General features: G+C 37.2%; 1 protein-coding gene across 2 annotated transcripts in view; it reads left to right on the top strand.

Moving 5' to 3' along the window:
- The window catches only part of LOC6042437, a 117,322-nt gene that overhangs the window by 13,710 nt on the left and 76,124 nt on the right, over positions 1-27,488 (top strand). For both annotated transcript variants that reach the window (XM_038259061.1, XM_038259057.1), the window contains exon 2: positions 11,134-12,068. In XM_038259061.1, coding sequence (XP_038114989.1) covers positions 11,492-12,068 — 577 coding nt within the window. In that variant the 5' untranslated portion in view covers positions 11,134-11,491. The remainder of the gene's footprint in view (positions 1-11,133; positions 12,069-27,488) is intronic.

The following is a 27,488-nucleotide window of genomic DNA, read 5'->3' as shown; positions in this document are numbered from 1 at the left end:
AAAGTTCAAAAGTTCAAAAATTCAAAAATTCAAAAATTCAAAAATTCAAAAATTCAAAAATTCAAAAATTCAAAAATTCAAAAATTCAAAATTCAAAATTCAAAATTCAAAAATTCAAAAATTCAAAAATTCAAAATTCAAAATTCAAAAATTCAAAATTCAAAATTCAAAATTCAAAAATACAAAATTCAAAATTCAAAATTCAAAATTCAAAATTCAAAACTTCAAAATTCAAAATTCAAAAATTCAAAAATTCAAAATTCAAAATTCAAAAATTCAAAATTCAAAATTCAAAATTCAAAAATTCAAAATTCAAAAATTCAAAAATTCAAAATTCAAAATTCAAAATTCAAAATTCAAAAATTCAAAATTCAAAAATTCAAAATTCAAAATTCAAAATTCAAAAATTCAAAAATTCAAAATTCAAAAATTCAAAATTCAAAATTCAAAAATTCAAAATTCAAAATTCAAAAATTCAAAAATTCAAAATTCAAAAATTCAAAAATTCAAAAATTCAAAAATTCAAAATTCAAAATTCAAAAATTCAAAATTCAAAATTCAAAAATTCAAAATTCAAAATTCAAAAATTCAAAATTCAAAAATTCAAAATTCAAAAATTCAAAATTCAAAATTCAAAATTCAAAAATTCAAAAATTCAAAATTCAAAATTCAAAAATTCAAAATTCAAAATTCAAAATTCAAAAATTCAAAAATTCAAAATTCAAAAATTCAAAATTCAAAATTCAAAAATTCAAAAATTCAAAATTCAAAAATTCAAAAATTCAAAAATTCAAAAATTCAAAAATTCAAAATTCAAAAATTCAAAATTCAAAATTCAAAAATTCAAAATTCAAAATTCAAAATTCAAAAATTCAAAATTCAAAAATTCAAAAATTCAAAATTCAAAATTCAAAAATTCAAAATTCAAAAATTCAAAATTCAAAATTCAAAATCAAAAATCAAAAATCAAAATTCAAAAATTCAAAATTCAAAATTCAAAATTCAAAATTCAAAAATTCAAAATTCAAAAATTCAAAAATTCAAAATTCAAAATTCAAAATTCAAAAATTCAGAAATTCAAAATTCAAAATTCAAAAATTCAAAAATTCAAAATTCAAAATTCAAAATTCAAAATTCAAAATTCAAAAATTCAAAAATTCAAAAATTCAAAATTCAAAAATTCAAAATTCAAAATTCAAAAATTCAAAATTCAAAATTCAAAATTCAAAAATTCAAAAATTCAAAATTCAAAATTCAAAATTCAAAATTCAAAATTCAAAATTCAAAATTCAAAATTCAAAATTCAAAATTCAAAATTCAAAAATTTAAAAATTCAAAATTCAAAATTCAAAAATTCAAAAATTCAAAATTCAAAATTCAAAAATTCAAAAATTCAAAAATTCAAAAATTCAAAAATTCAAAAATTCAAAAATTCAAAAATTCAAAAATTCAAAAATTCAAAAATTCAAAAATTTAAAATTTAAAAATTTAAAAATTAAAAAAAAACTAAAAAAATATTTTTTTAAGGCCGTTGCAAATATTTTTCAAAGTTTATGTCGCCCCCCCCCTTCGTAATTGGTCTGAAAAATCAGGGGGCAAAAATTTTTTTTTCCAAAAAACTTCAAAATTTCCATGAAAATAGAAATCTAATCAACTGAAAACAATCTAAAATGCATTTTTCTGCATTGATAATCATATTTAGCTTGTTTGGGCTTGTTTAAAAATGTTTTGAATTTTTATTAAATTCCAAAGTACAGCAACGCAAAAATAGGGGGCAGCATGCAATTCCTTCGTGCACCTAATGTTGGAATCAGCACGTTTAGATTCAATTACAGCCCCCCCCCCAAGCCCCCTTTCTCCACTATTTTGGAGAGTTGGTAAAAAAAGAATTGAAAATTGCTATTCTGGTAAAAACAATAATTATAAAAAAATCAAATGAAAAAAAATAGATAAAAAAATTAAATTCAAAAAAAATCTCTTAAATTAATTTGTAAATACAACCTAAAATACAACATGAATGTGAGGAAGGCATCAACCACCCTGAGGTGGATCAAGTAACGTTTTTTAGGAGAGACATACCATCCTGCATTTTTCGTCTTTTTGCAACATTTTAGGCTATTTCCTCAAAAATTTTGAACGAAAAAAAATCGTGACATCACCTTGAATTTAACTTTAAAACATAAAAATTGAAAAATCTCATAGAATTGGCGTGTATTTTTCTTTCAGTGTATTTTTTCAGAAAGCCCGTCTAAATTTCTACAAGTTTGTCTTTGACCACTTTTTGGTACGATGTAACGCCGTCGAGATACAGTCATTTTTAAAATTACAGAATACAAAAATATCTAAATAACAAACGCCCTTTTCAAATGTCATTTTCGAGTACAATTGGCTCCATATACACAAAAATGGCTTATATAGGCCTAAGATAACATGTCTACAAAGTTTCATTGAAATCGGATAGGGTCGGGTACAAAAGTACCAGAAAAATTCCTGATTTTAGCTGGAATTGCTCAGCAATAGCCAATAGGACCTTAAAAAAAATCTAGATATAAAATCAATTTGCAGACTTTTAGTAAATAAATAAACAATTTTCTATTGACAAGTTAGCACGACGGCAACGATATCATTTCAAAACTCAAATTTTCTTTGGAACGTCTATAGTTAAGTTTTTGAAGGTGTTTATTAAATATAAAAGTATCAGCCTAATCAAATCCAATAGCATCGAAGGCTTTCTCATCTCGATCACCAGAGAGTGAAACCAAAATTCAATAAACAAGGTGTTTCGAAATCCACCCAGCTCTTTTCTCCTCTCGTGCAGGTTAGAGTTGATTGTCAAAGACCACCAAAACCAAAAGACGCACAACAAATAGACGACGGAACAGACGGGTAATGGCTTGCAAATAAAAGTTTCACTTGCTTGCGAAGACGACCCCCAGCATGTGGCAGCTCGGCATGGGTGTGTGTGTGAGTGATTTGTTGATGGTGTTGCAACCTGAATACCTTGGCAATGTCAGTCGTCGTATAACTTAGTCTTCCACTTTGGAGGAGAGGAAATAAATTACCGCGTCGACTCATCGACGGGAGATGCTAATTTAATGTCGCCTGGGTTGGCCGATCGTTTTCACTTTCTTCTTCTGACGCAGACCATAAATATGCAAAGCGTTTCTGGACGAGGTGTTTTGTCGACAGAGATGATGATGATCGTGGTTTATACGGCGATGATACGGTCGGTGCAACGCGTCGTCACGCTGCATTCCAAGATGGGTGAGCTCTTTTTTCGGTTTTGATTAATGCGTTTGAAATGAGTTGATTTATGCCTTCGAAACATGGTCTTTTGGTCACCATTACAAATCATAAATGGTTTTTAAAATTTCTTTCGAAACCGGTAGGAATCCAAAAGGTCACGTTTGAAAATAAAAGGATGAGATTAATGTTCCAAGTTAAGTCACACAAATAATCGAATTCGACTAAAGTTTGGTTAAGCAATAAATTCGGTCATAAAATAAACTCTTTGCAAGACTTTAAAAACTTTTCTTACAAGCAAAATGATATTACGAATTTGGCGACACTATCTTAAGTTGTCAGTACAGAAATTTTAAGGTGTAACCTTATCTCTTTTATGATGTACACGGAGAGAAAAGAGTTCCCAAAATCGTGAACACTTTATTCGTGGTTCCCATTCTCAAGAACACTTGTTCACGATTTTGGGAATTCCTTTTGCTCCGTGTAATAAGGCTTCAGTTTAAACTGTGATTTGATGATAGTGTACTTTTTATGTCGACTCTTTGCTTATCAACAGGCTGTTTGCTTATTTTCGAGATTGCAAAAAAAAAAAAAAAATAGGGCGCCAAAATGCTGGCATTGACACAATTAAAATTGAAGAAACTGTTGCCCATGTTTGATTTGGGCCACCGAGATGAAGACTTCATAAATGGTTCGCAAGTGGGACCCCATTTTGCCAATTCCGTTAATCGATGCACACAAGTTACCAATCATCTTTGCCACTTTAAGAGCATCGTTCATTCTTTTTGAAGGAGGGTAATTTTACAAAATTACGGTTGCATTTTAGATGAAAAATTGCGGTTAGTCAGAACAATACTGCAATGCACACTTCTTCGTTGCCTAAAACAGTTAAAATTGCCACCCCAAAAGGTAGTAACACCGGCAGGTGAACCACCCCTTAATTTGGCCGTAATGACGGCTTGGGCTTTTTCATCGAGCGGTATAAATTTGAAACGCCTACAGCAATTGAACAAGTGAGGCTTTTAATTTTTCACTTTCAAACACTAAACTGCGTTCAACTGTTCAACCGCGGATTTCCAGGCGTAATTTGGCGGTGAAGTTTTTTTTTGGGTATTTTTTTTTTAGTTTTGTTTTGCTTCGAAAGTAGCATTATTTTGCCAATGACCCACCCATAGTACAGACGCAATATGTATGACTATAATCCATATTGTTTTTTTGGTCGTCACGGATGTGCTATTACGGCGCGGGAAAGTTTCACTTTCGTTTGTGATCACCAAATAATCACAATGAACCAGAAGATCACTCCAAATCATGGTTTGGTCGCTGTTCAAGTGCAATAAATTTCGGGCCCGACTTATCGTAAATCTTGGGGACTTGAAACAAAACCTCTTCAAAATCCCTTTTGAGACGATGCATCATCTTAAGCTTACGTGTAAAACTTGTTTTTGGAATGTTTTCTTCATTTGTGTTTTAGGAAAAATCGGCCAGACTCATCTTCGGGCAAAACCGTGAAACTGTACCTGACAGACCAGTTGATTTATCAAATTAGACCTGTCGGTTGGAAGCGAGGAAACTCCCGAGTTGGATCTTTCTTTTTGGTTGCTTTCAGTGGATCCAGCCATCATCAATATTCATGAATCGACATTTTTTGCTTTCTTCTCTCGTCTGGATGTGATGGTTTGGTAGAAATAACGTAGGCTTGAAATAAATACTTAAGTCATTTTTTTACGATATTTAAAATTGTACTGTTTAACTGAAGTGAATTTCCCAACTCAATCAAATTGAGTGAAGCAAAACAAAGAAAGACAGTGCCATCCAAGATAACTCCAATTTTAGGGGCAATTATCGGTGGACCAGCAATTATTGTGGCTCTCCGCCATCGACATGGTTCCCACTAACCCGGTTTCTGATGCTTTGTTCAAAGAACCAAACATATCTTTCCAGGCCAACTCACCCCAGTAGGCGAGCACAAAAACAAATCGCACCTCACCCGACTATCGCTCGCAGAATCAGATGATTTGTTGGAAATTACGAAACGAACCGTTACCGATTCGGCAACTTTGACTGGACTGGACTGGAGGAAATCCCATTTCTCTTCCCAAACGATGGCTTATCATTTCTTAATGCCGCCGCCAGTTTGGGTGGCCACCAGGCGGCACACTTTAACTGTGCGTACATTTAAATTGATCCCACCCCATTATCAACCATTTATTGTGAGCTCAAAGAATGGTGGCGAACCCCCTTTTTTCCAGGTGGATGGAAAATGCCGGAGTAATAGGCATTTTCATGGACCCACCCACTTTCGCACCCCAAATAGAGGAAATGAGTTAATCGATCTTAATGGTTGCTAAATTTGCAATTTTTTCAAACGCATCAAAACATTCCGTGGGGAGAGGTTTGAGTGGGTCCATTTCCGCCAGGGGGCACGTGCTGTTGTTAAGACATATTGTACAGTTGATTAGATGGTAATGATCCTACTTCCAAGAACCGATTTTTAAAATGGCAGAGAATCTAGTCGATGAATTCAGAGGTCAAAAAATATTTTAAGGCAATTCAGGGATGTTTTATCTAATCGTATCTAATGAAGCCATCCAGTTTGATGAAAGCATGCTGGAAAGTCTTAGGGTTAGATAACGCCCGTAGAACTTTTCTCTTCAATGTTAGAAATTACGGTACCGTAATGTTTTTGGATTATTTTCCAACAGTAAAGGTTTTTCTCAAGATTATTATTTTTAAAACATGTACTGGGGTAGGCCACACAAAGTCCATGCACTATTTTGGAAAAAAAAAAGTTTTTTCAATAGTGTTTAGAAAAATAGTTACGCTAAAAATTCTTAGTTTAAATTTTCGGGTTTCTTTGATAGTCATAGTTTTTCTTGTTAAAATCATATTTAAGATGTTCAAACTTTATTTGTACGTTAAATATACCATCACTGAAGTAGTTGAAGAAGCTGTAAGAAAAAAAAACAATATTTATATTCAGTTAACTAAGCTTTTTAACAAAATGTATATAAATTTTAGGTAAAATTGTTTAAAAGTCGGAATTCTGCCTGAAACTTGTTAAACCTCGGTTTATTTATAAAATTATCGATTTATATTGCATTTTATACTGAATTTGAAGCAAGAAGCAGTTTTCACATTTTACATGAAATTTGTTGAACGGAAATTGCTAATAAATTTGGAGTATTTTTTTAATGTGTTTCAAAAACAAATATTATTTATTATTTACCAACTTATTTAACCTTCTCTTGGTGGAAAATTGTCCAAGGAATCCAAAAATGCATTCCGTTTTCCGATTCAAATTCAGGTTCACTGAGAAAATCATGACACTTTGAGAAGTTTAAAATGATGACTTTCATCAACATTTTCTTAACTATAGTTGACCGATTCTTTGGCTCCTTTTCAAAAAAAAATCCAAGTTTTTTTTCAGCGTTTTGGCTGTAGTGGCAAAATAAAAGAAGAAACCCCACAATGTTATAACATAATTGGAAAGATAATTGATTTTCCCAAAAAGAAATATCATGTTGAATTAACCATATAGTACCTGTGCTTCTCCTGAAATAAAAATGTAGCGTGACGGGACAACATCGTAAAACTGGACTTTTAAAACGAACACTACAAAAATCGCTACAGTTTTGCCAGTTTGATTTTTAAAAACTTTTGCTCTTCTACACATTATCACAAATTAAAAAACGAATCTTTTGCTCCTTGAACTGAAAGAATTGGTTGAAATTTGAGTTTTTGCCAGCCATTTCTTTTCGTGACGGGACAACGAAAGGAGCAGATTTATGAAAAAACTCCTCTCCCGTTCAATGGCTTGCAGACCACATATGGTCAATATTCTTGGCTTTTAAGGTAAGAAAACGCATTTAAAGCACATTGCAATTATTGCATCATAATAAAAATGATTTTTATCATATTAAAAATAACATTGAAAATTGAAAAATGTGACATTTTGGTGTAGCTTCGCTAAGAATCGGTCAGTTAACTATTTTTTATTTTTTTTTAAATTATGAATTTTATGAATTTCAATGATTTTATGAACACTTTTCTACCACAGTCAGTATGATTCTTAACCATTTCGTAAGAATTCAATTGTACTTTTCATTTCGCGGAAAAATCGCGAGCCTGTCAAAGTCATCCCGTCTATAAAAGTCACCCCGTTTTACGGTACATCAAAGAACGCCCGAAAATGTACTATACAAATTTAAACGGCCAGCCTTACTGCAATGTTTTTACCGCAGAGAGAATTCTGAGAGCGGGTCACAATTCATAGAATTTACATCTACAGAATCTACAGGGGAGAAAGAATGCATGGACATACCCTATCGAACGCTCTTTGGATCGGCGCGTATTTAATATGAGAAAATTACATGATTTGATACTGATGATCAATTCAATTAAAGAGGGTATACCATCTGAAGGCCAACTGGTTGACGTCCAGACCATGAATCCATAGGGTTGTGTTGAAATTCCACTTGTTTTAAATATATATTTCCATGTATTATTAAATTGATATCTTAAAATTCTGAAATCTGTATCATGAGAACGGAATTTGTGAATTTTCGAAAATTTAAATTTTTCGCGTGTTCAGGAGTTCATTCTGAGCAATTTTTGTTCTACGAAAAACTTTACATCTCTTGTTTAATGTTTTTTTTTGTATTTATCTTGTTCAGTATATGTTTGTTTTTGGTATTATTTTGCCTATTCTACCTCCTCCGTTCATTACATTTTGCCTATCTATTTTTTTCATGTTTTTACAGACACTTTTGAAATGTTTTGCTTGTTTTTCTTATATTCTGCTATAAAATGGCACCATTACTTTTAAATTGTAAAAAAGTGCATAGAGTCATAGTCTGGGACACTATAAAAATAACTGAATACTTCTTTTGACTTAAAATATAGAAAATGTTAGTAAAAAATACAGCCAAAGTTAACCTCAGAAAAAATACAGTTTAAAAAAACATTGCCAAAGTCGCATAAAACAAGTAAAACTTCCATCCCATACATTTTCTAACATTTTAAAAGTTCTTTTTTCCAATGCATTTAAGAGATCAAAAATTGGTTGAAAAGGGATTTTTGACGATTTTTTAGATCGAAGCCCGTCTAGAGGTGGGTTTGGATTGTAGAGTTTGTTAGTTGTTAACCTTTGAAAATGTATGTTTTAATGCCTAGAAATCAGATATCAGATTTAAAAAATATCAAGTGTGTGCTTGTTATTGTGCCCAGGATGAGGTTCTTACTGCAAATTTTGCCCCGCAACTTGTTGCATGCACAATGAAATATCGTCTTGAGCTAAAAAAAAAAAAATGAACGACATTGCATTGCATTTTTATTTTAAGCAAGCAAATCTTTAGGTGAATGAACCTTAAAACGATGTGCTTTAGCAAGATTAGTTACTATTTGATTCCAAATCCGATTTTACATCTAGATATGAAGCAATTATGTTTTGTTTTGATCATATTTTCAAAGTTCTTTTTATCAAAAACTATAATGAAAAAAATGTGAGTACTGAAACATTTGACTTAAAAAATATTTTAAAAGAAATTAAAATTTAAAAAATATAATTATTTTTCGTTCACCTATTTTTCATGATTTGCCAAAATTCAGGCAATATTTATTCGGTTCTCAAGGTATAAAAAAAAATTTACAAAGTTTAGTTTGCTTTTGAGGTTATTCTCTGAGATTTAATCACTGATTAAGAAAAGAAAATTACACAAGAGGAACCTTTTTTGACATTTAGAATCAGATTTATATTTTCCAAGATATTCTGGATTGAAGAATAGGAGTTCGAATAAAATAAAAAAAATATTTTTAAATAATTAAAAGTTTTTCATTCGCCAAAACATAGTTACCAAAAGTCAGATATTTCAATATATTTATTAAAAAAGTAGACGGAGATTGACTATTTCAGCGAATAAATACAAACGAATCATGGTTATTAACAATGAAATTTTCGAGGTACGTTAACGATAAACTTATCGACGATAACGGACGATAACTTATATTTAATATATCTTTAAAATTGACTAAAACTAACCAAGTTATGTTAGATTTTCAAGCTTTCTCTTACTATTTTTTTATAATTTGATAATTTTCGAAGTATAAATTGTAGAAAAAATCACACAATAACTTATTTTTCAAAAGAATTCAAATTATTATAATTTGCAATATGGGTATCAAACGATTTGAAATTTTGCATGCATTTTCACAGTTTTAGAGTTTTTTGAATAAAATACTAAAATTACACAAAATACCGTATTTTTTCGAAAATACTCAAATTTTTATAATTTGCAACGATTCGAAATTTTGCATGCAATATGATGATGAATCGTGCATAAAAATTTGATTTCATTCAAAAAAAAAACTCTAAAACAGTGAAAATGCATGCAAAATTTCGAATCGTTTGATACCCATATTGTAAAAATAGGTAATGCTAATTATAAAAATTTGAGTATTTCCGAGAAAATACGGAATTTTGTGTAAATTTGAGTATTTTATTCAAAAAACTCAAATGCATTAAAAAATCATGCAAAATTTAAAATCGTTTGATACCTTTATTGATTTTTTTTTGTATTTTCGAGAAAATGCCGTATTTTGTGAAAATTTGAGTATTTCATTCAAAAAACTCTAAAACAGTGAAAATGCATGCAAATTTCGAATCGTTTGATACCCATGTTGCAAATTATGAAAATTTGAGTACTTTCAAAAAAATACGGTATTTTGTGAATATTGTAGAATTTATGCTTTAAAACTTACTACATAATCAAAAAAATATTCTAAGCTAACGCATTGAAAATTTACCATGATATTGATGTATTGAGTCAATTTAAGCAAGATTTTAAAAAAGAATTTTCGTCCGTCGTTGGCGATAAGAGTATCGCCGATAGAATTATTGAAATAACGATAACGATAGGTTATCGTTATCGTCCTGACGATAATATAATCAACGATAATTCTATCGATTAACAACTTTGAAACGAATCAAAGTTTTATAAAAGCGACTTTTAAAAGATATCGCGTATGTTTCAAGACTAATGAAAAACTCATATTTTTTCAAAGAACCTGCAATTTTGCCGAAGATACCAAATCGATCGGATTTCTTCTCTAGAAACGGATAATAGGGTGGTCAAAATTCAGGTTCTCATTTGTCTTACCTGGTGCAATCCCCTTAAAACCAAGATTCAATCTGACCTAAGCCCTCGAAGTTTGTATGGGAAAAATCCTCAAAATGTATGGAGAAAAGCAATTAAATCAGTTTATTTTTACCATTTTTATCGTTGCTTACATGTAGATCAACCTTAAATTTAGAGCAACTTTCCCGAAGACATCATATTTTTGGATTTTTTGCTAAAAAGTGTTTTTTTTATTCTTAAGCTCTAGATTTATTTTACTTCAAGTTTTAGCATGATACGACAAATTTCTAAAAAAAAAAAAAAATCAAAGCTCAACCAACATTTTCATACTCACACAACATTTCTCATTCATACCGCAAAGAAAAATATTGCATGATCCATTCACTGCAGTGCTTATTGTGTCTACTTTCATCTTAAAAAAAGAGCAAATAAATAAATAACTCCAAATAAGAAACAATAAATACGCACAATCCAAACTCTTGCTGCTGCTGCTGCTGCCGTCCAACAAACAACACTTCCACTCTCTTTGCTCACTCTCGTTGGCCGAGCAGCATTTAATTCATTTCACACTCATAACGCTACAGCACTGCATCAACACCACAATCACCGTTGCTTGACCACTCCAACGCTCAAATCTCTCGCCGGCTTTGGCAGTCGCGTTCCGTTCCCCAAACTGGTCGCACGTCCTCCGCACTTTTCGAAGATCTTTCAAGTAACGCCGCGATTATTTTTTGTTTCCCCCTTTCCTTTCCAGATCGTGAGACATTCACGCAGAATGGTTGAGTAAACGTCGCGTCCGGAGGCTGACCAGCTGGTACTACTGAGTCGTCAGTGAGCAAAAGAAGCTTTTTACGGTCCGAAATTCGCCAATCGTCAGACAAATGAGTCAATTAGTGAACCCCGGCGAACAACAGCGAGTCCGCGGAGTTTAAGGGATAGTATCGTGGAAAGTGGGACTTGAGTGAGAGTGAAATCTAATCGCGAAGAAAGTGGCGACCGCGTGTGTTTGTGTGTGAGTGTGTTCTTAAAAACTCACTTTATAAGTAGTTAGGGTTTAATAAGGGAGTAAGAAGAAGCGGGTAGCAAAACTGCAATCAGGTGCATCGACCGATATGGTTGCGAGCCTGATCTCCGGCGGCGTTCATTCACACCGACATTCATCTCCCGTTGGTGGCGACAAAAACGCTTCACGGCGAAGAAACATGGTGGTCAGTAGGGCAGCAAGTGGATCATCTCGGTGGCCACTGATAGTGCTCGTAGCGTCGTGGTGCCTCGTCGCCACTTTGGCCTCTGAAGAAAGTGCCACCAGCTCCGTCATCGTAGATCTAAACTACCTCAACCAGACCATACTCAGCGACGGTGACGAAATTGGCAACCTGACCATCAGCTCGACCCTCAACCCGGAACCGGCCACGTCCCGCGCCAACCAGCGACCCCTCTTCTCGACCGGAAACAAACTCTGGGACTCGTTGATCGCCGAGTGCATCAAGAAGCCCACCTTCGCGTGCATCCAGAAGAACGTGTACAGCTTCCTCGGCGAGTCGCTGGACGTGGGGGACTTTAACGTGAGCAACCGGCTGGTGTTCACCAGGAACCGGGTCGATTTCACCAAGTACACCCGCGAGGCCAACGAGGAGGAGCAGCAGCACGATGAAGAGGTCGACAACGAGATTCCGGATGCGAGAGGAGGTAATTATGTGTTTATGTACTACTCTGGGGGAGGCCTTGAGGGGGTAATTAGATTTTTGCGAATAATAATGAAGAGATATGTGAAGGGGTCCAGTCGCTGTCCAGGTGGAAGCCACGGGTCGTGAAGTCATCACATCAAAACTGTCATGTGAAAATTTATGAGATCACCTTTGCGACGGTTGACCGATAAGGTGATGCATCTATTTTTTTGCGTTTTGTGAGTTTCGAAAGCAAAGAAAGGTCCCTCAAGCTATGCGAATTCCACAGGACGATTAAGAGAAAATTGTTTCTCTAAATTTAATTAAGGAGCAAATGTCTACGAAATCCTTTTTATAATTTTAATTTTTGTATTTTTTAATAAGACTGACAATTTTTTGGTGCCTTCGGTATGCCCAAAGAAGTCATTTTGCATCATTAGATTGTCCATATAACTTTCCATACAAATTTATTTGCAAAAAAAACACTATTTACATTTTTTATTTTTTAATATGTTTTGAGGACATTAAATTCCAACTTTTTCATAAATTTCCAGAATGGGCAAACAATCTTTGAACGAGTTATAAATTTTTTAATCAATACTTATTTTTTCAAAAAATTGAAATATTGGTCGCTAAAATTATTCAACTTCATTTTTTGATGTTAAATCAAATTTGCAATCAAAAAGTACTCTCATGATTTTTTTAATAAAATGCACCGTTTTCAAGTTAAAGCCATTTTAGTTGACGTTTTTGAAAATAGTCGCAGATTTACATTTTTTTTAAATTAGTGTACATGTCGAAAAGATCGAAAAATTTAACGAATGTTTCATATTTCAACATTTTAAATCGGACCATAAGCTGCTGAGATAACGACATTCGAAAATTGTGGGTTGTTTGGGTGAGACTTAGAAAACATCAATTTTCCTGTTTTTAAACTTTTGCATGGTAATATCTCACCAACTGAGGGTCGTATCAACAAAGTGCAAGAAAGCAAAATATAGCGAATTTTATCAGCTTTTCAAAAAAAATTTTTTTTCAAAAGTGGGCAAACATGGGCACTAATTTAAAAAAATGAAAAACTGCGACTATTTTTAAAAAAGCTACCTAAAAATGGCTATAACATGAAAACGGTCCACTTTATCAAAACTTCACTAAAATACTTTTTGATCGCAAATTCGTTTTTACATTGAAAAAAGAAGTTGAAAAATTTTTGCAACCAATATTTCGATTTTTTCAAAAAAATCATTATGAGTAATTCTCTACCAACTCACACGAAATCGGGAAAAGTTGCCCCGACCCCTCTTCGATTTGCGTGAAACTTTGTCCTAAGGGGTAACTTTTGTCCCTGATCACGAACCCAAGGTCTGTTTTTGATATCTCGTGATGAAGGGCCTGTACGACCCATTTCATGTTTGAACATGTGAAAAAAGAGGTGTTTTTTTCAATAATTTGCATCCTGAAACGGTGATGAGAAAGAAATTTGGTGTCAAAGGGACTTTTATGTAAAATAAGACGCTGGATTTGATGGTGTACTCAGAATTCCGAAAAAACTTATTTTTCATCGAAGAAACACTTAAAAAAGTTTTAAAAACTCTCCCCCATTTTTCGTTACTCGACCGTAAATTTTTTTTTTTTTGGAACATTTCATTTTAAGGGAAATTTAATGATTTTGCAGGGTAATTTATTAGAGTGTAACAATGATCTACAAAATTGTAGAGCAGACAATTTCAAAAAAAAAATGATACATAAACATAAGGGGTTTGCTTGTAACCATCACGAGTTATCGCAATTCTACGAAAAAATGTTTTGAAAATGTTACTTTTTGCGTTCCTTTTTGTTTCGTCATCCGTGTCTGTCGCGGGTGGCCATGAACGGCCATGATTAGGCTTAGTGATTTTTCACGCTCAAAAATTGAAAATTTCACGGGGACCTCAATTTCAAAACACCAAATTTCACGCAAATTTCGCGGACCGTGAAAAATGTTAAAATAACTCTGAAAATCTTATGTTAGTAACAAAGAAACTACTTTTCAAGCTTCATTATATATTATTCTTCAATGACCATAAAAAATCGTAAATTTGAATGAGACACAAACAAAATTCTCCTAATTTTCAAAAAAGATTCCACGTAGTTTATGGATGGGCTCTAAATATAATTTGAAATAAAATGTAAGGCATGTGTATTCTCATTTATTGAACTGCTTTTTTAATATTCGACTTATAAAGTTAAAAAGTTTTCGCTGATTTGCTTCATTTTATTGAATTTCATATCAAAGCAAGATTTAACAATCTTGTCCAGCAAAAATAAGTAAAATAATTTGATTTTTTTACGACATTTAGCAAATTAACATTTTCTTTAAGGTGTTTATCTCTCTTTTCAAAATGTGAATGTTTAATTAAAAGTAAAAAAAAAATCTTTATTGTAACGAAATCAAAATTTGTATACAAAATGAAAACAAAAACATTAAAAAAAGATTTTTTTTTGACAAAGAACTTTGTCCTAAGGTTTCTATACGTGGTATCAATCCAAAATTTTCGCGAAGCGAAAACGTTACGTGACGAATTCCCCTCTCGGCAAATTTCCCCTCTAAAGTACACGCTGGTTGGTCGAACAAACGTTTCCCAATCAGTCAATCGAGAGACGTGAGATTGATGTATCTAAAATCACCCCCACTCCACCTCATAATTTTCGGATCGTCGACGGGGCAACAAAACTAAGCCTAAACCAACAAAACTCGGCTCGGTTGGTCCCGAAAATTCATTCTGTTGCTGGACGTCGACGAGTCAACATCAGGAGCAGATGGTCTGGTGGCCCGGGAGCAGATGGCATGGATCAGCCAAGACATGCCAGCCGGCATTAGAAGGAGTCGATAATTGGAATTGGCCACCACCTGGAGTGTTCGGAGGCCCCGGGGATGTTCCGATGGGAGGACATTTGCCGAACCATAAGAGTTGGGGCAATATGGGTATCAAACTTTATGGTTTTTGATACTGGATATGAAATTTGACATTTCGGCAGTAGTGGCCACAATCCGGAGTGGCCGGAGGCCCCGTGGATGTTCCGATGGGGGGACATTTGCCGAACCATAAGAGTAGGGGCAATATGGGTATCAAACTTTATGGTTATTAAGAATCTAGTGAATCTTGGGAAAATTTGGACCAGACAATGTAATCGAAAATTTCAACAACCATCTTGCAAAGTTCTTTGTCTACTGGTCATGTGTAACATAACCACCTGCACCTTTTTTTACTTTCACGGGAATTATCCACCCAAATAATCAAATATCGTTAAAATTAAACAGGACTTTTTTAAGTTTTATTTTTAATAAAACAAATCATGGTTCTGTCAATTCCTTTTTAAACTATACCTTTCAAATAAAATAGCAGTAAAATTGTTACTACAGCGAATGCAAATATTACCTACTAAACTTAGTAAGTTCCTAAAAACACTGAACAATCTGAACAATTCTTCAAATGTTACATATCAAGCTTTTCAATTGAAAACTAATAAAATTAACTTAAATAGTATGTATGGATGAAATATTTATTTTGTTGTTATTTTGAAAAAAACAAACATGATTTGAGAAAATTGATAAATTTTTTGAACTTTACGCCGTCCACGAAATCGTCAAAAATCACTAACCCTATGTAAGTAATTGAACAAGGGTATTCACTCGCTTAATTCTACAGTAGTTCATAAGATTATATTTATTCCTATTTGAGTTAGACAAATCATTTTGAGAAAAATCGTAACAGTTTCACACAAGCATAACATTTCACGAGATTTCGCAGAAAAAGCCAAATTTCACGAATTTCACGCTGTCCGCGAAATCGTGAAATTTCACTAACCCTAGCCATGATCAACGACGACCAACTTTTTCATAATTTTTTTCGTAAAATCGCGATAACTCGTGATGTTTATAAGCAAACCCCTTATGTTTTTATATCATTTTTTTTTTGTTATTGTCTGCTCTACAACTTTGTACAGCATTGTTACACTCTTAAAAATAAACCTGCAAAGTTAGAAAAAACACGAAAATTTAAAATTAATAATTTTGTCCTAATTAAAAAAATGACTCTTTTGGGTCAATGTGAATTCGAAAAGTACATTGAATTTCCCTGAAAATGACATGTTCCAAAAAATTTAACAGTCAAGTAACGGAAAATGGGAGAATTTTTGAAACTTTTTTTGTGTTTTTTTTTCGATGAAAAATACGTTTTTTTCGGAATTCTGAGTACGCCATCAAATCGGGCGACTAATTTTACAAAAAAGTCCTTTTGACACCAAATTTCTATCTCATCACCGTTTCAGGCTGCAAATTATTGAAAAACACCTCTTTTTTCGCATGTTCAAAAATGAAAGGGGTCGAATCACCCCTCCGTCACGAGATATCAAAAAACGGACCTCGAAATTGTGATCAGGGACAAAAGTTACCCCTTAGAACAAAGTTTCACGCAAATCGAAGAGGGGTCGGGGCAACATTTCCCGATTTCGTGTGAGTTGGTAGAGAATTACCCTTTAGTGTATTGAGAAAACTACAAAAATCGACCTAGTTTTCAAAGAACCCCGATTTTTTTTTAGATCACCATTCTTCAAGAAAGCTTAAATTGTTTTAAAGTAGTTTTCACATCTATTTGAAATAAACATTTGAAGAGCTGGTCATGACTTGAATTTGTTAAAAAAGTGCTCTTTATAAAAAAAAGACTACGGTAATACGATTCTACTTCTAAAAAAGTTCATCATTTTAAAATGGCAACATTATAAATGAATTTTTAATCATTTTTTTAATTTAATCACCTACTCCACCGCTCCTTACTGAAAGATCTTTACAATTAACGACTCGTTGGAAAGGTCTTTCAATTACCTAATCAACAATGGGTCAGGTGACGGCGTCGGACTTTTTGCAACTTTTTTTTCGCGTGTAAAAAAAAATTCGCTGAAAATTCCGCGGAGGCAGTCTTTTTAAAAAAGGTGGAACGATGTTTTTGATCGTAAAAATCACAAAGTTGATCAAATTAAGTTCTGCAAAATTCTATAATGATCTAGACATCCTAACAAATCACTGGAAAGAAGAATCATCTTGATTGGTTGAGTTAGGCCCGAGAACCAGCGAGTTGAAGTTACCGTTCCAACTTTTTTGGGAGGCTTGGGCGTCCGTGTAAGTTGGACATGCGTTGGGCGTTCCAGTGTTAATGTGTTCAGTGTCATATGGTCATGAGTTCTTATGACATGTTCAAAAAACGTTCTCTATGCAAGTATGACACTTGCAAAACTAGCTCGAAACACGGACTTTTCTAACGGATGAAGAGATGTTCAACAAAAGAAAAACGTGCGCTTTTTCCAGCATTCTAGAGTTCTCGGGACGTTCAGCAAACATAGTAAATGAGTTCAACAACCAGTTCGGAAATCTCTTGGCGAACAAATCGAGCCAAACATTTCATTAGGGCACAAAAGCAAAAACCACGATTCGAGAAAATCGCTTGCAAAAAATGGACAACTTGTTTCAATTCCTATTTAAAAAATAAGCATGACTGATGGTATTTTTACTGATGATTCGATAAAACTCATCATTATCCTTAAGGGGTTACATACATGTAGAAAATCACCAAATTTCATGTTACAGAAAATTTATTGAATCCACTAAAAAGATGATTTTGAATCACTCCTGAAAGTTTCATGAAGATATTTCATGACTGAACTGAGTAAGAGACGATTTAAGTTTACAATTTTGCCATGCGCAAAGCGAACTGTCAAAATCTGTGAACGTTTTTCTCTAAACACCGAGTTGATTTACGGGTGCCACGATATCTCGAGATGGGATGGACCAAATTGGCTGAAATTTGAGGTGAAGACTCTCAAGATGTATCCCGTGTGCATGACGAAGCCCGATTTTTAAATTTTGCTTTTTAAAAAAATACAAAAATCAAATATTGACGATTTTTTAAATGAAAAACATAAAAATATTTTTATCTTAATTTAAAATAAACTTTTTGAAAATCGGCCTTCGTCATGCACACGGAAATAGTTTGACGAGTCTTCACCAAAATTTTGAGCCAATTTGGTCAGAGCAGTGTTGAGATATCGTGGCACCCGTTTTTTAAAACTGCTAACTTCAAATAGCTATATCTCGGCAACGATACAACCAAATGGCTTCAAATTTGTTTTGTTAGTAGATGAAAATACAGTATGTAAAAAAAGTATTTACACCCCTTGGGCACTATGCACATATTGTGATGAAACATCTAAACAATTTAATGTTGACAGAAACCTAGTACTACGTTTTGTTCAGAAACTCATGCCAGACATTTTGATACAAAAAGCTCATGAAAAGATGATTTCTATAAAAAGTTATATAACAAATACTATTACGAAACTAAAAGGTGCAAAAAGTTTGTACACCTTTCGAAAAATTAACATAAATAATGTTATTTGTTGACAAATCACCATAAATCCAGTCTCCCAACTTCAATTAGGCATCCTTGACTGATTTATAAAATAATTTGGATTGAATATAAAGTTTACTAACAACTTAGTATAAAAGTTTATATAACTCTGGAAATTCTATATAAAACTTATCTAAACTTAATTTTGCAAACTTTTAATTCAACTAAATGTATATATATTACCATATAATTGCTAAATAAACATTTTGGAGTGGGTATAACACCGTTTTGGGGGTATTTGTATCGATAGAATAGATTTTTCGTTGGAATTTCGTACCAACCCGGAATTACGTCGTCGGAAAATCCGCCGGCATCCGAACCGGTCCACAATTCTTAAGTCAACCTATGTGGCATCGGAAAGGGCATAAAATTTCCGATCTTTTGATACCCATACATCTATGTTTTCTATAAAACCCACGATTTTAAATACCTAGGTAAAAACGTTGTTATGGTTTTGTTTGAGCAATCTGCCAAAAATGTATGGAATTTCGTAATTTTTGTTCTCGTGGATCAAACTTACTTTTTGCCCAGGTATTTAAAAACGTGAGTTTTATAGAAAACCTAGATGTATGGGTATCAAAAGATCGGAAATTTTATGCCCTTTTCGATGCCACATAGGTTGACTTAAGAATTATGGACCGGTTCGAATGCCGGCGGATTTTCCGACGACGTAATTCCGGGTTGGTACGAAATTCCAACGAAAAATCTATTCAATCGATACAAATACCCCAAAACGGTGTTATACCCACTCCAAAATGTTTATTTAGCAATTCTATGGTAATATATTGACATTTAGTTGAATTAAAAGTTTGCAAAATTAAGTTTAGATAAGTTTTATATAGAATTTCCAGAGTTAAATAAACTTTTATACTAAGTAGTTAGTAAACTTTATATTCAATCCAAATCATTTTTAATCAGTCAAGGAAGCCTATTTGGAGTTGGGAGACTGGATTTATGGTGATTTGTCAACAAATAACATTATTTATGTTAATTTTTCGAAAGGTGTACAAACTTTTTTGCACCTTTTATTTTCGTAATAGTATTTGTTATATAACTTTTATAGAAATCATCTTTTCATGAGCTGTTTGTAGCAAAATGTTTGGCATGAGTTTCTGAACAAAACGTAGTACTAGGTTCCTGTCAAACTTTAAATTCTTTACATGTTTCATCACAAAATGTGCATAGTGCCCAAGGGGTGTAAATACTTTTTTTACATACTGTATATATTTTTATGCCCTGAAAACAAATTTAAAAAAATCAACCTCTGACATTTTTGCCGATTTACATGTATGTAACCCCTTAATTCTGCTTTACTGCTTCTTAATTTATGTTGATTTTCGCAATAAAACTCATAATAAAAAAAATATTTTTGGTTTGGAGTGAAAATTGTTATGTGCCCTTTTGTGTTTTTAATGTTATCAATGGTAAATTGTTTGCTATCAATCTGATTCTTGGAGGGCATGTAGAGAGTGTACTAATGAATAAAATAGTGGAATAATCCCAAATGTTTACGTTTTGGTTTTGTGCCCTAATGAAATGTTTGGCTCGAAATGTGCTACTTGGGGGGTTTATAATGCATTTTAAAACACTTTTTTCATTGAAATGTTGAAACCGTTACCTGTAGTTTAAATTTTTTAACTGTTTTATTTTTTTAGTCATAGTCGAGGGACATAAACTTCAAAAAATATTTGCAAAGGCCTAAATTGATTTTGACGAAATTTTGTTCTGTCGCTGCATGTTGAAAAATTATACTTCGATGCCGGTGTGCTCTTTTGAGCTAAGCTTGCTGGGATTCCCATCTAGATAGAACAAGATAGCACACGGTCATCGAATTATTATTTTTTTAATTTTGAAGAAGGATTTTTTTTTATTTTTCGTTGTAATTATCGAAATGAAATCCAAAGCCAAATTAGCTAATTATTTTTCGAATCCGGGAAAGTTCTTTGCTTATACAATCAAATTAAGACTAGATCAGATCAAATTATGCAGGCTTAAAAATATAAAATTTGCTAACAAATTATAGCAAATTTTATTATGATTGAGCATTTAATTCTGTGCATTTATCTGAGAAATAAACTAAAAAAAAAAAAAAAAACGAAAAACTGCAATCATTATCAATTTTATGAAATCTCAGAAAATATTCAGCCAACTTAACTCCTGTAATAAATTTTCAATTCAATCTATCTCATTTTATATGAACAATAAAACATACAATAACTGTGTTTCTGAATTTTACCATATTAATGTCTCCAATTGCAATTATAACATCAAAACTCATATTGAAGCAATAATTAAAAATCAATATCAATTTATCAAAATGCTTGTTAATTTGGGAGGGGCGCCAAATTGATGCTTCACTAAGGCTACCAACTGTACGGATTTTTTCCTAACCACACGGATTTTTTTTAACCTCTTCGCGGATTTTTAACAGGCCGGAATTTTTGTAGGGAATTTTACGCATAATACGGATTTGTACGGAATTTTAACAACTTTTTAATCATTGAATTGCTTTTTTGATTTGGTCGAAGCTTTTGTAAACTAGACATTTTTATTTTTCTGTGAGTTTGATTTAAAAAGGGAGAGTTTTCTGGGGTTTCCTCAATTCAAACTTGATTATCAATAATTCTAGAGTTTGTGAACTATTTTCTTTCATATGTTGATAGGATCTTAAAAAAACTCTAGAATTGTTCTTTTAGAAATTCCTTACTAAATATATTTATCCATTTCCAAAGGCTTTCTAAAACTTGTGAAAACATTTGAACATTTGAAATAACAAATCTAGAGTTTTTTAAAGGTCCTATAAACTATTGTGTTTCACATGTTATAGGACCTTTTCGATAAAAAAAAACTCTGGGAAAGTGTTCGTGAAAACACTTAGAACGATAAGCAAATTTGACATTTCGTAAACTTTTAAACGTTTAACAAAAAAAATGAAGAACATAATGATTTGATTCAAATAACGGTTTAATTTATGAATACTTTTAAACGTGCAAGTCATAAGCACTCTGATAGCATTTTGTGAAATTTGTTAGCTGTAAAAACGATACAGTTTTTTTATTTTTTATTCTCAAATATATTAAATTTAATTTATCTAAATAATTCATCGACAGTTTTTGTTACACCATGGTGTCATATCGGCAAAGTGTACGGATTTTTGCTTAGCAAGAGTTGGTAGCCTTATGCTTCACCAAGGGCGCGGTAGACCCAAGGTACGGCTCTGGGTACGTAAATATTCGAAAATCTGTAACTTTTCAAGGAATTTTTGATTGATTTGGTGTCTTCGGCAAATTTTTTGGTAATATGCAAGAAAAAGGTACAGGGAAAAATATTTTGTGATTGTTTAATTAATTTGGTTAACAAAATCCGTATTTTGGATTTATTTTTACACACAAAAAAAATATTTCCCAATGTTGTTGCAATTGTTCAAAAGTATGTTGCAATTGAAATCGATCTTTAGAACAGACCAGCAAAGAACCTAATGGTTTTGACAGGTGTTTCATCCATATAATTTGAGCTCTCTATTTGCCCCGTGTTATGTCTTCCGTTAATGAATTACACGAGTTACAGACTAACATTACAGTTTATTTTAAGTCTAGAAACTAACTTTTAAGTAAGAGCGATTACAAACGTGGTTTTGCTTTTTCGTTGCTCGCTTTAGACAAAGCTGTCACCTCGCAAGGTGTGCCCATCGCACAACGTTGAGTGTGTTGGTGCGGCGTCTCGCTATGGACAGTGTTGCCATAGCATCTCCCTCTTTAAGACATCACGTAGTGATCAAACCTCGGCGGCAGCCGAACCTCGCGTCCACTCCTGGTGATCGTCGTCGTCGGCACGGGAACGCAACTCGGCGGAATACTTCCCGTCGAAGCCCGCCGGATCGGCCGTTGGATCACAGCTGGTTCCGGTCCATCGTTGTTGCCAGGTTGCTCGGTGATTCCTGGTTGGTTCGCGCCTTCCACCACAGCTGCTTGCGTGTCGTCCTCAGTTGTTGGTTGAGCGAACCCAAACTCGCCCAGGAGAATGTCCAGCGGAAGGTTAACAGCGCGACCGCGCGCCGGCGAATCCGCTGACTCGTGCCGTGGACGAAGCTGGTTGATATGCGACCGGATCAGCCCCGAACGTTGGCCGTCCAACCACACGTTGTAGTTCACCGAGCCGAGCCTTTCGATGACCTTTCCTGCCTCCCAGTACCAGTCGTTCCGCTTGTGCACCTTCGCATACACCAAGTCGCCAGGTGCAAATTCTCGTCTCTGGTCGTTCTCAGCAGTCGTCTTCATCTCAGCAACCGGTGTTGGTGGTGGTCGCAGTAGGTCGAGTGTGGTGCGCATTTGACGTCCAAACAGCAGTTCACTTGGTGACTTCTGCTCGGTTGTTCCGCTCGGCGTCGACCTGTACGTTGCCAGAAACACGTCGAGTGTCTCCTGCAGTGGCTCTCCTTGTTGATTTTCTTCATTCCTCGCTTGACGGTGTCCACAAAGCGTTCCGCTTGCCCGTTCGATTGCGGATGGTAGGGCGCGGTGAGGATGTGGGTGATTCCGTTCGCCTTGCAGTAGGACTCAAACTCGTCGCAAGTGAACTGAGCAGCGTTGTCCGACACGAGCACCATCGGCAGGCCAAGGCGTGCGAACGTGCTTCGAAGAAACTGGATCGTGGCCCTAGCGGTCGTGGTCGTTGTCGGGTAGATCTCAGGCCATCGCGAGAAAGCGTCCACGATGATGAGAAAGTAGAGACCATCGATCGGGCCCGCGTAATCAATGTGAATGCGTTGCCATGGTCCCGCTGGTGTTGGCCAGGCTTCTGGTGGAGAGTGTGGGGGAGATTTGGCAGCTGCAGCACAGTCCGCGCACTGCTTCACCGTGTCCTCCACCTGCTTGTCGATGTGCGGCCAGTAGACGAAACTCCGAGCCAGACTCTTCATCCGGACCATGCCCGGGTGACCGTGGTGCAGGCGTTGCAGGATCCGCTTTCGGTAGGTCTCCGGCACCACCACTCGTTGGCCGAAAAGAATGCAGCCCTGAGTCAGCGCCAGGCTCTCCTTCCGGTGGTAGAACGCCTTCACGTCCAGGTTGTCGATTTCGCTTGCGCTGGCCGGCCACTCACCTTCCAAGTACTGGACCACTTTCTTGAGCACCTTGTCCCGGGCGGTAGCAGCGGCGATCATCTTGGAAGTGACAGGTGTGTTGCCAACGGAGTCTTCCAAGACCGCCGACATGTCGTCCTCCAGATACAGAGCGGCGATAACGTACTCCTCCTCCGGCTTGGCCGCCGAATCGATGAGTCTGGAGAGTACATCCGCGTACCCGAAGTTCGCCGTGGAGACGTAGTCGATGCCAAAGTTGTAGCACAGCAGAACGAGTCCCAGTCGTTGCAGTCGGTTGGACGTGTGTGTCGGGATTCCCTTGTGCGACCCGAAGATGCGGAGCAGAGGCTGGTGGTCTGTCTCCAGAACGAACCGTCGTCCCAGCAGCATCCGGTGAAACTTCGTGACAGCGTAGACGAGCGCCAGAGCTTCCTTGTCGATCTGCCCGTACGCTTGCTCCGCCGGTGTCAACGATCTTGAGGCGTGCTGGATTATCTTCTCCGAACCGTCAGGGAAACGATGTCGGATTGTGGCGCCGATTCCGGTTTGCGAAGCGTCAGCGGCCACGATAATGTCCAGCGTCGGGTTGTAGTGGGTCAGCATCAGGTCAGACTTGAGCAGCTCCTTGAAGCGCTCGAACGATCGTTGGCAGTCGTCCGACCAGGCCCACTTTGCGTCCTTCTTCAGCAGCAGATCGAGTGGCCTACGCAGCTGGTGCATCTCCTTGATGAACTTCGCGTAGTAGTTGACCGCGCCCAAGAACGAACGCAGCTCGGTGAGGTTCTTCGGCGGTGGCATCTGCGAGATGGCAGACACTTTCCCGGGTCGGTGCGGATTCCGTTTTGGTTGATGATGTGGCCCAGGTACTTCACCTCCGTCATGTAGAACTTGCACTTCTCGATCTTGAGCCGGAAACCGAAATCTTGGATCCGCTGCAGCGTTTGCTCCAAGTTCCGGTCGTGCTCCGCGCGCGTTCGGCCAAACACCAGCACGTCGTCGAGGAACGACGCCGCTCCTTCCTGGCCGGCGAGCATGTTGTCAACGACCTTCTGGAAGGCTCCAGGAGCGGGTTTCACTCCCGGCGGCAGACGCTTGACCTTGAACAGCCCCTTGTGTGTGTTCATAGTCAACAGCTTCTGCGACTCCTCCTCTACCTCCATCTGCAGATAAGCGTCCGACAGGTCAATCACGCTGAAGAACTTGCTGCCAGCCAGCTTTGCGAAGATGTCGTCGGGGGTAGGGAGAGGGTACTTGTTCGCCTCCAGCACAGCGTTCAACCCGGTCGAGTAATCCGCGCAAATGCGGACCACCGGATCTCCGTCTGCGTCGCGCTGCGCCTTCCGAACTGCCACGATGGGTGCCGCCCAGTCCGAGTAGTCGACCGGCTCCAGCACTCCCATGTCCTGCAATCGGTTGAGCTCCTTCTCGACCAGCCGCTGCGAGTGGAACGGCACTGGCCGCTTAGGCTTGAAGACCGGCTTCGCCCCGTCGATCAGGAACAGCTGGATCTTCGTTTTCGTGCACCGTCCGAGTCCTTCCTGGAACACCGCCGGAAATTTCACCTTCAGCGCGGCACCACACGCCAACGAGTCCTCCGCAGTTGTGAGTTGCTTGCAGAAGTCGTTGATCGGAATGTCGTACAGCCCGAAAGCTTCCATCAGGTCGCTCCCAAGAACCTTGAAACCGCGCACAGGAGTGACGTAGCACACGGAACGCTTGGTGGTCCCGCGGAACGTGACGTCACACTCGAACTCCAATTCCAGCGGAAGGGGTTTGCCTGAGGCTGTGGCCACCCGCAGTTCCGTCGGAATGGTTTCTGGGTTGCCGAGCAGGGAAGTGAATCCGTCGAGATGATGGTGTAGTCCGATCCGCAGTCGAGCTGGAGTTCGATCGGTTCGTTGTTGATCAGAACTTCCACGAATTTGCGCCGTCCGACGACACCTTCCTTGTTGACAGCGTACACTCCGTTTGAGTGTCCCCGCCGTCGGCCCGCTTCTTTTGTGCTTCTTCTTGCCGCCTCCGGGTGCTGTGTGTGATGCACCTTCTCCGGAACCGGAGGGTTTGGAGCAGCAAGCACAGTATCCTTCCTTGTGTCCCACTTTGCCGCACGTCTTGCAGGTGTGTTTCGTGTACGAGCAGTCTGCAACAAAGTGCATCTGCCCGCACTGCCAGCACGGACGTCGTGGGGTTGCCTTGGCCGGATTCCTGTTGTCGAACTTCCGTTCCGGTTTGCCCGACTCGCGAAAACCGCTGCGATCCTGCTGGACCGCTTTGACGGCCGGCTTCGGACCCTCAATAACAGCAGTGTCGTGTTTGAGGTTGTCCAAATGCTGGCACTCCAATAACAGCTTCTTGAGAGTCATCGGGTGCTCCGCCGTCTCGCCTTCCATTTTCGCCAGCAACCGGGTCCGGATGTCCTTGTACCGCTCCGACTGCAGACCAGCGACAAACACCAGGCACTTGAACTGGTCGGAGGTAATCGTCCGGATGTTGAAATCCTCGCACGCTCGGTTGACGGTACTGGCGTACGTGACGAAATCCTCCGCGTTCCGCTTGGTCGTCTGCAGACACTGGTAGCGCCGGAAGAACACGGACGTTTGGTGCCCGAACATCTCCTTAAGCGTGTCCACCGTGTCCTGGAACGATCTGTCCGGTGGGTTCTCCGGTAGGATGTAGTTCACGTAGCGGTCGTGATCCACCGAGGACAGCTTTCGCACGAGCAGCCGCACTTTGTCCGCTTCCTCCAGCTTCTCCCCGCCCTTGTTGAAGGCCTCCTCGTGCCGGGAGTACCACTTGTCGAAGACCAGTCCGCCTTGGGGTCGTAAACAAATTCCGGGATGGTGTTTGAAAGTGTTTCCATCAGGAACTCGTTGTCCTTCGGCTTGGAGAGCTGCTCGAGGAGAGCCTCCTGGGTTTTGGACTGGTTCTCCAAGTAGGCGGTGAGCTGCGCCAGAATCGCCGTGAGATCCGGCTGCTGCTGCGGCCCGTCCTTCTTCGGCGTCACCTTCGGGGGCATTTTGAGGTTAGGAACCCCGCTCGAACGCGAAAACCCGAAAACCGACGCGAACTACTCGGAACCGAACTAATCCTCGTCGCCAAACAATGTTATGTCTTCCGTTAATGAATTACACGAGTTACAGACTAACATTACAGTTTATTTTAAGTCTAGAAACTAACTTTTAAGTAAGAGCGATTACAAACGTGGTTTTGCTTTTTCGTTGCTCGCTTTAGACAAAGCTGTCACCTCGCAAGGTGTGCCCATCGCACAACGTTGAGTGTGTTGGTGCGGCGTCTCGCTATGGACAGTGTTGCCATAGCACCCCGGGACCATCTTGGGATGGGTGAAATCTCTCGCCGGTTGAACTTTATAAAGTTGAAAATTGACAAGCGAATTAAATTCCAGCCACATCGAGAAAGCAATCAAAATAATCACCTCCACGAGCTGGAGCTGGTTGGCTGGCTCGTAGCCAAACATATAGAAAGAAAGCATTAAACTGTAATTGCCTCACTCTCCTAGGCTGCCAGTATGTAATACACATCATGCACTGACTTAAGGCGTAGACACGTAGATTCTCCACGGATGGCTTGTGGAGGCACACGCTGACTATTTTTCATTTTGAATTTTATTTCAGTTTTGCGAGCAGCCTGTTTGTTTTTCTTTTCTGTTTTTCTTCTCAAGTTTAACGTGTTCCGTTCATTTCGACAATTTGCCCCCTCGCACAACATCTTACTCAAAGAAAAACATAAAAAACAGAAATCAGCGACTTCGGCCTCAAGCATATGCTTTGGCACGTGCTGCTGACCATCCCACCACCCTGCTTCTACCACCCAACCCCACCGTGAATGTGATGTATGTTAAAAGCTTGCGTTCTTTTGCTCCGAGTGCGTGCTCCGTTGATGAGGAGGAGGCTAGCGGATT

The sequence above is a fragment of the Culex quinquefasciatus genome, chromosome 1, assembly GCF_015732765.1.
Source record: "Culex quinquefasciatus strain JHB chromosome 1, VPISU_Cqui_1.0_pri_paternal, whole genome shotgun sequence".
Classification (NCBI taxonomy): domain Eukaryota; kingdom Metazoa; phylum Arthropoda; class Insecta; order Diptera; family Culicidae; genus Culex; species Culex quinquefasciatus.
Note: the sequence above shows the minus strand (reverse complement) of the source record. Positions and strands in the feature narration are given on the sequence as shown.